At 36.3% G+C, this 16,599-nt stretch overlaps 1 protein-coding gene across 4 annotated transcripts in view; it reads right to left on the reverse strand.

The window, feature by feature from the left end:
* PPP1R9A (protein phosphatase 1 regulatory subunit 9A) overlaps positions 1–16,599 on the reverse strand; it is a 317,021-nt gene that overhangs the window by 29,953 nt on the left and 270,469 nt on the right. For 3 of the 4 annotated variants that reach the window (XM_029233106.1, XM_029233108.1, XM_029233107.1), the window contains exons 12-13: positions 5,943–6,100; positions 5,134–5,431 (exon numbers count right to left, since the gene is read on the reverse strand). In XM_029233106.1, the coding sequence (XP_029088939.1) occupies positions 5,134–5,431; positions 5,943–6,100 (456 nt within the window). The remainder of the gene's footprint in view (positions 1–5,133; positions 5,432–5,942; positions 6,101–16,599) is intronic. The other variant, XM_029233109.1, reaches the window with a different exon arrangement.

Consider the following 16,599-nt stretch of genomic DNA (forward strand, 5'->3'; position numbering starts at 1 on the left):
ACGCACCTCAACTAGAGCCCGCGTGCTGCAAACTACACAGCCCAGACGCCTTGGAGCCTGCGCACCACAACTAGAGAAGAGAAAACCCACACGCCACAACTAGAGAGAAGCCCATGCACCACAACGAAGAGCCCGCACACCGCAACAAAAAATCCCACATGCCTCAATGAAGATCCCGTGTGCTGCAACTAAGACCTGATGCAGCCAAAAACTAAATAAAATAAATAAATAAATAAATAAACCTTAAAAAAAAACGGGTGGGGGCCAAATTTGGTTTGACGACCTCAGTTCTAGAAGACTTGTACTGATTATCTAGAGAGACATACTTATTAATTTGTCCAAGAACCTTATTAATATCAATTATATGCATATACTTTACTAGGGGCCATGAATACAAAGATGAATCAGACAAGTGAGAAAACTCTGGCTCACACTTGACAACCTGATCACTTATTATCACACACAAAGTGACAGAAGCAGAAGTAACTGTGAAAATTTCTGTGGGATCAGAGAGAATAATTCACTTTGCCCGGGAATGGGGAGGGTGTGCAAAGGGTCCACTAAAGGAGGTGAGATTTAAGCTGAGCTTTGAAGAAGGACCAGAATTTCCTGGAGTGGCATGTTACGTATGAAGTTTGTACTTGTGAGTACAAATCCCATTCTAGTTCCTTTATTAAGGAGCCAGTGAATTGTAAGAACCACACACATATAAACACATACACACAGGTAAATCAGGCTAACCACACTTAACCTCTGTTGAGTCCTGCTCTGAATAGTCGATTCGTCTCACATGGCAAAGAACTCAAGGATTTCACAGAATGTAAAGAGTCTTGACTGATAGGTTTCTTTGCTATCTTTCAAGGTGCAACAGAGCCTGAGAGTGGAAGGCAGAAAGTACAGGGGCTTCCTGGTTATTGATGGTGGTGGTTGTGTGGTGTCAGAGAGACAGGGTCTGTCACCAAACAAACAAGCAAGCAATAAATCAAAGAGGGAGAGAGAAACAGAGACAGAGAGACAGACAAACAGACTCTAGTCTGCAAACTCCCTGCAGGAAAGGATGGAATATTATCATTGTATATTCAGCCTTTAGCACAATGCCGGACGCAGAGCAGGTGCACAATAACTATTTGTTGAATAAATACATGAATGAATGGATTAATACTAGTGAACATGGAAGGCACAGGAAGCTCTTCAAGGCTGGAAACTTTTATCAAGGGAAGGAAAGAATGTGAGGCACTGCTTTCATCTGGTCATAGTTAATGTCTAATAATGGTTATCATACTAGTAACTATTTATAAAGTTAATACTTTATAAAAGCTCAATTAATTGCTCCTTTCTAGTTACCCAGAAGCATGATCAATCCAGGAAAATTAAAAAAATGGGAACGCTTAAGAGTTTGTCTCTGGAGAGGAAACTACCCACCCCCTATTTCTTGGTCCTGCTTACTACAGCTGGAAGCTTAATCCCAAAGAAGACGCAGTAGCAAGCAAAGGAGGTATTGGAGAAAAGATGGAATTCTCACATTTTAATGCTAATCACTGCTAACCACATTTTGCTCTATATTACTGCTAATGGACTGTGAAGCACAACTCACATCCATGTAATACTTCTCCAATTTGAGATGAAACATTTGCTTTTAGAAGGAAAAGGAAAAGAGAAATAATCTAGACAAGATGTAGCCACTTTAAAAAAATTTTAGTCAGATTTCATGTGTGAGGGATCCACTCTCTGACTATAAAGCACTTTCTTTCAGACAGCTAAGTTATGCCTTATAAACTCAAACAGTGGACTACAAAGTATTAACCTATATTTCCAAAATATATGCTCCTGCTCTTTTGCCTTCTTATGAACCAAGTAAGGTCTATACACATTTTTTTTTTTTCTTGAGGAGATGACAGAGGGCTTTTCACACAAGTATATTTCTATAAAAGTGCCATTACAATCCACAATTTAGGTTAGTTAATGAGAGTTTCTGAAGCCTTCATTCTTTTGAAAGTAGGTCAAAATCACAGTGTAAGTCCTTCACCAACTTTACAACTGCTTTTGATGAATTAGCAGGCTTGGCATATTTTCTCTTGCCTCCGCTAGTATCTTGTACTCCCTAAGTACTTATTTTTTACCTTAAAACGTCTTCTGGAAGACTTGTGCTTAGGACCAGTCTGTGGAAGATAATTCCAGCAAATCAACAGGCTCAGGGAAGGAAACCAGGGAAAATATCAGGGATAAAGCTATGACACTAAGAGTTACAAAACAAGGTGAGCCTCCACCATCAACTGTATTTCTATGTTCAGGATGTATTTGTAGAAAGACTACAACTTTTGCTCTGGTAGAGATAAGTGCGCATGGACTTTTCAGTGCAGTGATGCACAATCATATCTGTAATGAATGAGTGTGTCCCACATCTTTGCTAGCACTGGTTGGTGGAAGTAATCTGATGGGTATCTAACTCAAATGACTATTTCTCTGGTCATTAATGAGGTTGATCACCTTTTCATATTTTATAAGTAACATGAATTTTCTCTTCAATAAACTGACGATTTATTACCTTAGCCTATGCTTGACTTAAAAAATTCTTCGAAGCTACTTGTATGTTAGACATATAGAGTCTATCAGTTAACTTTGTATATATATTATTGTCTACTGAAATCAAGAGTATTTTATAAAATAATTTTAGAGTTTAAAGGAAAAACAATAAAATAAACACCCATTTCACTTCTCACCCCACTCCCATGAAGTTTATACCTAGGAAGTCCCCAGTATATTCTCTTCCATTTTCGTTCCCTGACACTCCTCCCAAGTAATTAACTTTGTCATTCCATTTGTAACCTCAACATTTTGTTTGTGTCTCTAAATAATCTGCTAGTTTTGTGTGGCTTAAGATTCACTATTCAGTCTGATGTTTTGTCATTGCTCTCTGGTGAATAACTAATCTTATTTAGATGATTTTTTCCTAATACCTTCTTTACTTAACAAGTTTTTATAGGAAATGTCTGAAAAATTATATCAAATTCCTTTCAATGTCTATTAATATTATAACACTTCACTTCTCCTTTGTTGATATGATGATTCATACAGTTAGATTTTCTAATGTTAAACCATCCTTACATTTCCATAATCAACCCTACCTGATTATGGAATATAAGTAATTTTCACTCCTGGATTTAATTTACGAGCATCATATTTAAAATGAATCTACATTTAGATTTTATGTAAGATTTTCTTATATAATAAGAAATGAGATATATTTCTTAAGGTATAAGATTTTCTTCTTCCACATGATCTTTACTAGCTTTTAAGACTCTAGCTACATAAAATAAATGAAAAACATCTCCTGGAATAATTAACATAAAATAGATGCTCTATTTTATCTTTTCCTATCTATTTTTTTTATAGGTGAGTCAGAATTCAGTTATAAAACCACCTGGGCCCGGTACCTTTCTAAATGGAAGCTATAAAAATATATTTTATATTTCTGTACTTATTGGCTTATTCAGGTTTTCTTTTTCTTAGACCATTTTGAGTACTTTATATTTTGGTAGGAAATCCTCTATTTCCTCTAGATTTTCAAATCTGCCATAGAGTTGGCATGCTATCTTAAAATTTTTTTTAACCTCTGTATCTCCTTTCTCATTTCAAACGCTGTGGGTGTTTTTGGTTTCTCTATATTTTTTCTTAACCTGTCCTTCCAGGGGGCTATTCACTTTTACATAGCTTTGCTGCGTTTATTTTGTGGAGGTGTTAAGAGTAGGCTTTTCATGTTAATAAAAATTCATTAAACTCAGCTTTTCTCTTCATTATCCCCTCCTTTTTATTTTCTGTTTTTTGGTTGTTCTTTCCCTTTATTTTGAATATTTATTTTATTTATTTTCAGTATTTATTTTTTACAATAAAAGCATTTAAAGCCATACATTCTCCTCTGAGTACAATATACTCTGACTACCGATTCAACTTTTGGAAATTTATTCTACAGAAATGAAAGCATCAGCATACAAGAATGTAAAGCTTCAGAATGCTTATATCTTTTTCACAGTGGTAAGCAAACAAGCAAATAAACAACAACAACCTACCCCCACCTGGGATACAACTTAAATGTCCATCAATACTACAAGGGTTGCCTCAGTTATATTATCGGCTCACTGTAGAAGATTATCTTGTCATTTAAATTTGTGTATATTGCCCCAGAGGGATGTCCATAAAATATTATCATGTGTATAACAAAACTGCAGAATGTCATTTGTAGAATTCACTTTTATAAAAAAAAGTATATAAAACAAAACACACACCAGAAATTATTTTTGTTTATATATATATATATATATATATATATATATATATATACACATTTGTTTAAAATATATGTGTATATATATACATACGGACACACATACACACTATATATATCTATGTGCATTTCAGATGTGAAAATAATATAACCAAATCTTCTTGGTTACTTTAAAGGAACACATCAGATGTGGTAGGAAGAGAATGAACCTATTCTTTATATATCTCTGCATCATTTCACTTGTTTAAACAGGAATTTAGTACTTCTATAAATTAAAGCACACAATTAAAAGGACAACAATCTGTTGACACTGCTATGAAATTCTGATGCTAATTCTAGGAGCATATTTTCAAATTTATTGACTAATCTCCCTGCATTATCTTTATCATAGCTTTTCTATCACATTCTTTGCAATATAAATTACTGTGAAAATTTCTTCTAAAAAAAACCAATTAATGGGTTAAGACCTATATTGTTTTCACTTTCATATATACATATTTTTTTCTAAATGATTATGTTAGTAGTTATTGAAACTATGGGCTACTATTACACAAAATCTCTCGAAGGCCTCCTGAAGAATTTCCTTCAATAGTGAACTTGTAGAAAGCTGAAGAAGTGAAATACTAATCAGGTAGGAAAGGATTTAAAAAAAGTAAAATAAAGAGAGAAGGGTGTTCTCTTGTCCCATAATATAAAAGGAATGCAGTATTAATTATTAGTTATGAAAAGACACAGGCCTTTGTTTTTGTTGCTTTCTTTTTTTTGAAAAGAGCCATTTTTACATGGCACAAATTGAGGTGTTAGTGAAGTCAGACAAAACAGAAGCTAAACAACAACAAAATTAACGGTACCTTTTTCTTGTAGTATTTTCTTGGTGGTGGCTTGATGGTGGCAAGGAGATTCTTCCATATCATGATCAGATTTTGAAGGAGAGGAGAATGACGTGTCTCCCCCCGTAGAGGAGGAAGGCTCCCTTTCTGGGTGCAGGGGTCCCTCTTGAAATTCAGCTATGTGGTCAGACGAGAAGGGCACACTGCCAGCCACTGGAGTGAGGGATGAAGCACCAGAATCTGATTCTGGAGAAGTTCTCAAACCCTTGGGCAGAAGTGATTTGGTAATGTGCATGTGGTTATAGAAACTGTTTGAAGGCTGTTGGTATAAGAGATTATAAAGGAGGTTATGCCACTGAGCATCAGTCCCATGTGATACTTACTTTGAAATCAGATGGACCTTTTTTTAGTAAATCCCTATGAAAACCCATTTTTGTTGGTTTACAGATAAGGCTACATAGTTCACAACAATTCACCATATTACCTTTGTAGCTACCACAGATACCTAAGACATATAGAAACAATGACTTGTACACTCATTATTTACCATCAGATAAAACCAACAGCTGAATATCAAAAGCACCATCATGAAATATGACAATATGGACAATGCTCTTGGTTATTAGTTCATCAAATGAGTACAGAAAGAATTTGAATTACAACGATATATCGAGGTGAATAAGAATTTAGGAGACAAAGAAGTGAACTATTCCAGCTGTTTCCAACTAGAATACAGAATATGGCTGCAGGAAAATCATTATCTTCAATAAGCTGTAGGAACAAGGATACAGTCCAAACTCACAAGTCAGAAAGCGGTCAGGGGCACTCACCTTTCGCTCCAGACTGTCCTCGCCATCTGTTGAACTGACACTATCATAGAGTCTTGTCCTAGAGGGCCTCTGGCGTCTGTTCTTCACGGAAAGCTGGGCCCGGGTTTTCAGTGCTTTTGAATCCAGGCGTTCTGTCTCTGGGACTGCTTCATTAAAGTCTAAGAAAAGAATATTGCAAAATAATCTGTGAAAACTTTGGAGAGGACTGACAGAGACCACAGGCACTGATAACAAAATCTCAAGGTTATCAGTAATACCAGGCAGGAAACAGGTGACAACCATGGCGGCCTGTCTGGTAACAGGTAACAAAGAAATCAGTGAGATTTAGGAGAAATGTACAAAGCCTAAGGGAAGAAACGAACACTAAAGATGACCAAGTCGTCAACACAAATCTAACATCCAAAGACTATTAAAACCTTTCTACAACATAACTATTAAAAGCACACACTTGTATTTATTTATTTACAAGAATGCATGCTGGAGTGTTGAACAAATATACAAGAAGGTGTATCAAAGTTGGGAGATCTTAGAAATCAAGAAAAAAACCTAAAAAAGTCAGGTGCCAGGTCAAGAGCAGATAACAAAAGGTGACCGTCGGCATAAATTTTCTACAGCAAAAGTTACCAAGACTGTAACTGTAAGGACTGTACCATTTTGGTCTTAATATGTTTTTTTCCACCCAAAACAGAGTTTCTGAAAATTTAGCTTGTGCTCCTTTGAACTCTCTAGAAAGACCAGCAAAGAACTTACCTCAACAGCAAATTTAAGATAGCTGGGGAAATAAAACAAGGTCGGGCTATCCAAGCAAAACAAAAACAAAAAACAGGTAAACCACCACAAGTACTTAATTTACTAGTATTATGGGTGAAGTATAATAAACTGACCATTGATGGATGGATGGATGAAGAAGATGTGGTGTGTGCGTGTGCGTGTGTGTGTACACAACAGACTATTACTCAGCCATAAAAAAAGAATGAAATCTTGCCATTTGTAACAACATGGATGGACCTAGAGGGTATTATGCCAAGTGAAGTAAGTCAGACAGAGAAACACAAATACTGTATGATTTCACTTATGTGTGGAATCTAAAAAAGAAAACAAATGAACAAACATAACAAAACAGAAACAGAGTCTTAGATACAGAGAACAAACAGGTGGTGGCCAGAAAGGAAGGGATATGGAAATGAGTGAAATAGGTGAGGGAGATTAAGCAGTACAAGCTTCCAGTTACAAAATAAATGAATCATGGGCATAAAATAGACAGAGTGGGGAATATAGTCAACAATAGCATAATATCTTTGTATAGTAACAGATGGTAAACAGACTTACTGTGGTGATCACTTTGTAATGTATAAAAATATCGAATTGCTATGTTGTGCAACAGGAACTAACATAGTGTTGTAAGTCAATTATACTTCAAAAAAACCCCCCAACCAACCAACCAAACAAACTCACAGAAAAAAGAGATCAGATTTGTGGTTACCAGAGGTGGGGGTGGGAGAAGGGGGACTTAGATGAAGGTAGTTAAAGGTACAAACTTCAGCTATAAGATAAATAAGTACTAGGGATGTAATGTACAACATGATAGATATAATTAACACTGCTGTATGTTATATATGACAGTTAAGACAGTAAATCCTAAGAGTTCTCATCACAAGGAAAAAATATTTTTTTCTCTTTTTCTTTTACTTTGTATCTATGTGAGATGATGGACATTGACTAAACTTATTGTGATAATCATTTCATGATTTATGTAAGTCAAATTATTATACTGGGGCTTCCCTGGTGGCGCAGTGGTTGAGAGTCCGCCTGCCGATGCAGGGGACACGGGTTCGTGCCCCGGTCTGGGAAGATCCCACATGCCGCGGAGCGGCGGGGCCCATGAGCCATGGCCACTGAGCCTGCGCGTCCGGAGCCTGTGCTCCGCAGCGAGAGAGGCCATAACAGTGAGAGGCCCGCGTACTGCAAAAAAAAAAAAAAATTATTATGTTGTATGCCTTAAATGTATACAGTGCTATGTCAATTATATCTCAATAAACCTGTAAGATAAAGTAAAAGAGCTGAAAAGTTAAAAGAAATACCGTCCCCCAATTTCCTTTTATTAACTTTTAAGTTTATATTCCAAGTTATGTGTATGCGTCTTTGTCTCATTTTGTTTTTCTTGGATATCTTCTCTCCCCACCAGAAACTACACTGATTTTTCAAAGGGAAGTGTTTAAGTCTTTAAATAAAAAGACTCAAAGAAAAAAAGAGTGAAGTGGAACACACACAAAATGACCTGGTAAAGGCTAGAGGGAGAAACCACTGTAGTTCTCTTTAGTCTGCCTCTCCCCACCCTTAATGTTGCTGCCCAGAGTCGAAGTCAGGACTCAAAATTTGCAATTCTGAAAGGGAAGAGGGTAGGTTACCCAAGAACACTGGCTGAATAGGCACTGGCTGAGGAAAAGTGTTCCCCTAGTTGAATTTATTTGGAATGCTACTGCTCCTTACATTTGCATATGTAGCCACTCCTTAGAAATAATGAAGTTTGGTCATTAACCCTATTTTACCTTTTCAGAGCGGCAGTCATTAAATGAAGTCATAATGTTCAAGAAATTAATGATCAAGTGCTTCTTGGATTTAAATTATTAAGAATAAAGCAAATAACTGAGCTGTAGAAAATATTAATATGTACTGATATTAATAGAGTAAAACAATTTCTCACAGTAGCATTACCCCCAGGAAATTCTTTTCACAGTATTAAATATTATGAAGTATTATGTTCTAAATATATTATATTATAAAAGCAAAACAAGGAAGCACCTCAGGTTGTACCTTTCTTATCTATGGAACTTAGCACTTGGCGTATGGTTCTAACAAATAAAATTAAATATATTTTTCCCTGAGAGATACATCCACTGAATAAAAATATGTACAGGCTTGCCTTTTCATTTCATTTGCCTTTCCTTTCTTGAAAGAAAAGTGGATATTCAGAAAAGTCAGACCATTCAAGTATATTTAAAGACAGCTAAATATTTTCTATCAGTAGTCCCTTTATTTTTTACATGTCAATGAAGAAAAAATAATCTCCTTGATCACTTTAATTTCCTCTTTTCAATAAAATCTGAACTTGTAGCTGCCCATGAGGAGTTGTGATAATTGGGAGAGAATCAACTTCACCAGCTCTTGTTTACATATAAAAAGTGGAAATACCACATGGAGGAATGCAATAATATAATTAGATATACTGCCATATACACACATCTTACAACTTATCTATCTCATATTTAGACTGTACATTTTATAACACCAAGCACTGTCACATACATCATCTCATTTGTTCCTCACAACAGCCCCAAGAGACAGAGCAGCCAAGTATATTTTTTCCTCTCCTGAAGCTCAGAGAACTTGACTGTCTTGTCCTCATCCACATACCTAGTTTATGAGCTGCCGTGACTACGTATTCTAGTTTTCTGACTCCTAGGCCACTAGTCTGTACACACCAATTTAGCTAGTGTTCAACAAATTATTAGAATAAGATTTTAATGCAATTAGAGTTCAGTGTGTTCAGCTGTCAATTCACAAATGATGTGACTAATCTAGAAAATTCACTTCTCCAACATGTTACTATGAAATGTTATTAATCTTCCACATTCGTGGAAGAGCATAAAAAAGGAAGACGTTGAAAACTATAGAAAAACTATTTCTCGGATGATTTCTTCTTTGGTTTAGTAACAACTTTGGTTACCTGGTGACAAAAAGAACCAAGTAGGAAGCTCATTCTACTTTTGTAAACATGGTTCCTTTTGCAATAGAGACCTAACTCTGGAGGACCTAGCATAGTATATAACATCCAGGATTGCAGTAGCTACCTCATCACTAGGTGCTGAACAAGTAAAGTGAGGGAACGTGAGAACTGCTTATCAGCAGGGTTGAGAGCAGAGAGAATTATTCTGGGGCTTCTGCCCCATTACTGTTCAGTAATTTGCCTGGTCCTGGTGTTGGACAACCCCCAAACGGCAATCTTGTATGTTTGCTTTATCATCAGCTAGCACTGACTGGGTGCCCACCGCTGGAGTGCACACATGTAATGATACCTATTAAACATGAAGTTAGCTGGAGTCTGAGAAGCAGTGGTTTAAATCCATTATCCAAGTGGCCAACAACTCATCGCATCCAATTAACAATTTTTGAGGGCCTGAAAACAAAGATCTCAGGGCCTCTTTATAGCAGTGATTAATGGGTTATAAATCAGTAATCTGTATTCCCATCCTGAGGAAAAAAATTTTTTTAAGATTTATAAAACTGGAATGGAGCTAAGGACTTTCACTTCAACAACTCTTATACCAGAAGGAAGTTGGAAGAAATGGCTGTCCAGAGGAAGCAACTACTAAAGACACTGCAAGTAACAACCCCCTCAGGAGTATTAGTGTGAGAGAGGAGGAAAATGTGTACAGGATTATGCTGCTGGATAACTAGAAGGGTGATCTAATGACCACTAGAAGCTATATTTTTCTATCATGTCATATAAGAATCAGAATACTATAATTCAAACGAACCTTAGGGATTCTGGCCCAGCCTTTTTTCTCAGGTAGGCAAATCAAGGCTCCCAGGTCACTAACTTGTGTACTGACTTTATCACAGTTAATCTGTGGAAGACTGGATAGAGCTCAGTCCTCAGAAGCCTATCCTCTTTCTAGAAGGACACTCTCAAGTCTGAAAGTAAATTTCACAAGTCACCTTCCACCTTCTTCGAAACTTCTTTTTAGTCTTACTCTACGTTCCAAACAAAAATACATGTCAAGGGGTAACTTTGCACATTCCCAGAAGGATATAGCATCGGAAGAAAAAATAAAATGGAGGGATTTTATTTGACTTTGTATTTATCCAAGGAATAAAATTCTGACATAGAAAAATTAGCTGTCACTTTTGTGGATGATGATGTGGCACGAGAAATCCAACTGGGTCAACATTTCTAAGTTATGAGCTGCTCAATGTAAGGGCTTCGGTGGCCATGTTCTCTCACTGTCATTCATCCTCTACAGAGATCTTAATCGACAGCATAGCATAACACTACTTTCATAAACGCAAGACCCTGGGTTCTTCCTCTACCCCTTGTCTCCAGTGTATCTTGTTCTGCTGTCCATTAGAATTAGAGGAAAACTTCCTTTTCCTCTCTCCTTTCTTCTCTGTTCTTTCTTTCAGACCCTCTAGACTCTGAAATAGCCTATCTCTGACCCAAATGCAGCTAGAAATACAAAAGAAGAGCAGATACAAGTGGATCAATAAATACAGACAGACAAATGCAGAAAAGGTATGAAGTAACTAATGATAATGCAGGTTTGAGTGGGTGGGACTCCACCTCAGTACACCTGCATTTTAAGTCTAGCTTCAATATTGCTTCACATTGGATCCTTTAAAAGAAGTTAATGGATTCGATCACAATTTTAGCAGCTGTTATGAAAAATGTTCTGTGAAATTAGGATGTTATAGATCATATCACACAGAGACCAGTTCTCTACAGTAATGCTCTGAGTCATTCAGTTTTTTCACTAGATTGACGTTATTTTTGACGTAAATGGAATGCTGCTCACAGATCAGACATAGGCTGAGAGGGAAGTAGGGGAATGGTGCAGCATAACAATGGGGTCTGCTCCGCATTCTTATGTTCATTATTCTCCTCAAAAACAGTCCCACACACCTTATACCATCACACTGCCTGGCTTGTGCTATTATCAACCGAAATGCCGAGCATAATGAGGCACTCGGTGGCATCTTTAAACTTGAACAGTATCTGCATATTGTTCAGTCACTGCAAGTTCACAAAAGATGGACCCATGGGGCTTTGGGTTGATACACACCGCATTCAGGGGTAGGCTAATGTACCTCAGAGAGGCGGTGTACAATAGTTGCCGTGAGAGGAGACCTGGAGTTAGTCTTCCTTGAACAGAATCCAAAACGGTGGCTCTGTCACTAAATTGGGCAATTTCTCTAATCTCTCTTTCCCTCAGAATCCTCAGCTGCTAAAATGGGCATGATAATAACGACATAATAATAACTGCATTGTCATGAAGACTAAATGCATTGATATACAAATGCTTGAAAGAGTACATTATAAGCACTCAACAAATGTCTTTATTTACTGACATAAAAAAATTAGCAAGATATTCTTAAGTGACTAAAGCAAGGTGCAGAACGTGTATATTCATTTTAAATATTAAAAAATCCCAGCAACATAAAATACATTTTTCCAACAGTAAATATATGCATATAATTGCATAGCAAGTGAGCTGAAAAGGTATACTTCATACTGATAATGGTGGTTACCTCCAAAGAAGATATTAGATTTGGAGATGTTGGTCAACAGGTACTTTAGTCTTATTTGTAATGTTAAATTTGTGTTTTGTTTTTTTTTGCATTAGGTATTAAAAAAAGTCTATATATTACTTATGTAGTTAAAATTAATAAAAACGAAAAAACACATATTCAGTAAATTTACTTTTACAGACATCTTAATTCCATTCTAATCTGATAGTTCTAGTGTTCTAGGACTCAGGATTATCAGATGTTGGTATCAGCTCAGGATACTCTGTCAAAATCCCTGTGACTGTCAGCCTGCCCTATGTGAGATGGCTTTTCTTTCATCACATCTATGGAGACTGTTTGCCTGCCTTGCTATTTCACTGCCAGGTGATTGGGACTAAATAAGGGCCCTATAGTTTAGCTTCCTTCCAGTTACTACTTTGTTTCAGTATTGTGTGGGGAGGATGTACTGAATCAGACACGGTAATTTGAGACCAAGTTATACAACTTCAGCTCATCTTATGATAGCACTTTGGTTAGGAACCCATCCATGGGTAACTCTCACTCTGAACTCTATTAATAGTCGAATTCTTTATAACCACCCAAAACCTGATAAATTTTGTATCCCAAGTAGTATTTATGAAATTTTAGGAGGCTGATTTGATTTCTTACCATTTTAGAACCAGCAGAAGATTATTGCTGTTTCTTAATTTTTTAATTAGGTCTGAGTTTATTGTTGTATGAACTATATATTTCATTTGCTAATCTTTGAAAAACATTGAGGAATTCTTTTTTTACCTATTTATGAATGCAATCTCAAAACTATCTGTATGGTTTTGAAACATAATTTGGTAATTTGTTTTAATGTAGTGCTTCTCCAGTGCAGTTTAACTTAGCCTTCTTCAGCTTACGGTCAACCTGCACTCCTATTCTCAAAGGGGAGAGAGGTCCAAATTTTGCTGTCTATATCTCTTAAGACTATACTTTCAGGGATCATTTCTACAATTCATATCTCAGGAGTGACTCTTTAGTAATGCCACTAGGCTAGACTACCCATGGAAGAAGTGACTACAAGTCAGAAAAAAACTATATAAAAAACTAAATTCCATCATATATCATTTGAAATACTTGTAAGAGTTGCATGATTCTGAGAACATAAAGGAATACAGAATTGAGATTTAGACAACAGGGCATTTAAATATCTTCGGACTCCTTCATTGTAAGCTGTCTTTAGACTCTGATAGAAAAGATTTGCATTACCCAAAATTTGAAGAAATGTAAAATCAAATCAAATGGGCAAACCGGCTGGGAATTGCAGACTTCTGTGAGTAGGACTATGAAGTCATGTCAGAGCTTGGGTCTAGGCAGGTGGTTTATGTGCATATCCTTTTCTTAACACTATAGTGTCTTTGCCATGACAACAATAAACAAGCTTCTGTATTCTCACTCAGGGTTGCTTATAGGAATCTAATCAGTTTTCCTGTCAATAATCTCTGGATATTAGTAATTCCAAGCATGCTAGTTAGGCAAGTCCCCAAATTATATACTGTGACATAACATCTTCCTTGATTAGTATGGGAAGAACTAAGATTTTACGTCTTTGGTAGAAAATAACCTAAGTTACCTGAGGTGATAATTGTTGGCTTCCAAAACTGTGCAATAAAAGATACTTGCACAGTATCTTTTGACTAGAGGAAGACTGAGTTGCATAATACAGCATTAGAAGATTTAAGAAAACTTTAAAGATCACAATACTTGTAAGTTTAATAGAACAGGTGTATAAGAGCTTCTTAAGTACTTGCAAAGACTGTCAGTTGCTAACGATAGTACTTAAAAAGGAAATCAAATATAAAAAATTTATAAATGCAACTTTAAATGTTTGTACATGTTCAATTAGCTAAGTCTGTAAATAGGAACTAAATATTATTCAAAGATCACTTAGCAGTGATTTGCAAATCAAGTTTTAAAATGTAAAGAACTAGGTTTTTGATAATATAACTTGAATAAATCAAACATTAAAACCAAAATAAAAATAAGAATGACTTTTTGGTGCCCCAAACCCTTCTGTTTCATCAGAAAACTCACAAGCAACAGAGTTTTCAGTTTCAAATTTTCAAATACGTTCTAATTTTTCCTAACTTTCCTCATAAGTGGAATTTCCTATAGGTCTCAGAAATAATCAGGGCACAGCATTGAAGTAGAACATTACTTCATGTCCACCTAAAAGAATTCAGTTATAACCTGATGTCTGTGCCCCACATTAACAGAAAAAACCTTAAGGATCTCAGTACTATAACTACTGGAACAATATGGTTGGCAGACTGTTCAGAACCATGCACACAAGAGAATTTTCTGGTCCTAATTCCAGAAATAGCTGTTCATCGTTCGAGTTTTAATTCTATAGATGCTGTGACCCCATGACTGATTGCGTTTCCCTCTTGGCTGGTAGACATCTTAAGAGAAATCTTAAATAATCTACAGGAACCCACTGCACATACTTCATATACAAACCACCCTGTGCAGCATCTTCTCCTTCCTACTTTTATATCCCTCCACCCTGATTTCCCAGCTAATTCGTTTAGTCAGCTTACCTTAGCATAATCATATGCTGTCTTCCAATCTATAAAATTAGGATCCACGGTGAACCAGAGCATATTTATAAGATATAAGAAACACTTCAAAACACAGCTATCTTGTGACATTTCCTTGAAAAGGAGCTATATTCCACATTTGGGTTAAAATTGTCTTGACTTCCAGAAGATCATAATCTACCTTTACAGTTCAATTGGCTTTTGAATAAAATTTTATTTTAATTGAATTTTATTCAAAAGCCAAAATAAAATATGAAGTAGCTTACTTTTCCTAAAATGAACAGAAAATTACTTAGCTTCTGAAAAAATAACTTGCTTTCCATCAGAACAACTTTAGATCTCTTCTAGCACTAATACATATTCTCAGTATGACTGAAGGGTCTGGTGACTTCTGTGAATTTATGAAGATGCAGTGAGAAACATGAACCAAGGAGAGTTGCCATTTTGCCACTAAATACCTCCTTTTGAATGCCTCATTGATCTGTCAACAAAAGTCTTAACCGCTTACACATAGACAGATGCAAAACTTGCACAAAACTAGACAGGCAATTTAGGTTGCTTTGCTTTTTGAGTAAGAGAACAGATTTTGCCTTTAATGATATGCCAGAAAACAATCAATAAGTATTGATTTCTTATTTATTTGGCTTGTTCATTAAAATTTTCCACAGTGATTTACTGGGAATGTTCAAACTTTAATTAGTGCAATTCAATAGTATTTCATGGTCAAAATTACTTATTGGGGATCAAGAGTTACTGAAGGGACTTCCCTGGTGGTGCAGTGGTTAAGAATCTGCCTGCCAATGCAGGGGACATGGGTTTGAGCCCTGGTCCGGGAAGATCCCACATGTCGCGGAGCAACTAAGTCCGTGCACCACAACTACTGAGCCTGCGCTCTAGAGCCCACGCACCGCTACTGAGTCCACGCGCTGCAACTACTAAAGCCCACACACCTAGAGGCTGTGCTCTGCAACAAGAGAAGTCACGGCAGTGAGAAGCCCGCGCACTGCAACAAAGAGTAGCCCCCGCTCGCCGCAACAGTGAAAACCCAACGCAGCCAAAAATAAACAAATAAATATTTTAAAAAATTACTGAAAATAATCTGTTCAGGAAAAATAAAAATTGTGAAAGTTTACAAAAAAATTATATCTATAGGCATGATAAAGAAAGCTTGAATCTAGTCAAGAATTCTCCCCTGCCCCAATTTAGAACTAAACAACATGACAGCATGGAATAATTACTTCACTGCTCTGTATCTCATTCTCTTGTATAAGACACTCCTGATGATGTAGTGTAAGCATTCACTTTCCTTTTAATAACTTTCCATTTCATGAATTCTGACTTTAATCATGTCTTTAACTTTCTTTTAAAATTCTGGGTTCCAGTGCTAAAAGTGAATGTTTAATGTACTCTCAGACTCTATCAGGAAATAAATCAGATGCGGTGGTAGGAGTCCGGCCTGGCCTCATATCTACAGGTAGCAGAAAAGAGCCACTAACATTGAGGGCTCAGGGAAACACAAAGATAACACATAGTTACAGCCTCAGCAGAAAATAATTTCTTGGAGGAGTCCAAAGACCTCGTGAACTTCCTTATCAATGTAAATGTCTGGCTGGTGCTGGCTTTTTTTCTTACAAATCTTAAACTAATATTTTAAGCCTAAAAATCTTTTGTGGTTTTTCTCATTCTCATCTTTTAATTATGCTACTTAATTTTTTTTATTTTAAAATATTTTATTTATGCAAAAAAGTATACCATATATGTAAGTCATATAGGAATAGAAGGGG

The sequence above is a fragment of the Monodon monoceros genome, unplaced genomic scaffold (genome assembly GCF_005190385.1).
Source record: "Monodon monoceros isolate NGI ecotype Baffin Bay Population unplaced genomic scaffold, NGI_Narwhal_1 Super_Scaffold_2, whole genome shotgun sequence".
NCBI classification, from domain to species: domain Eukaryota; kingdom Metazoa; phylum Chordata; class Mammalia; order Artiodactyla; family Monodontidae; genus Monodon; species Monodon monoceros.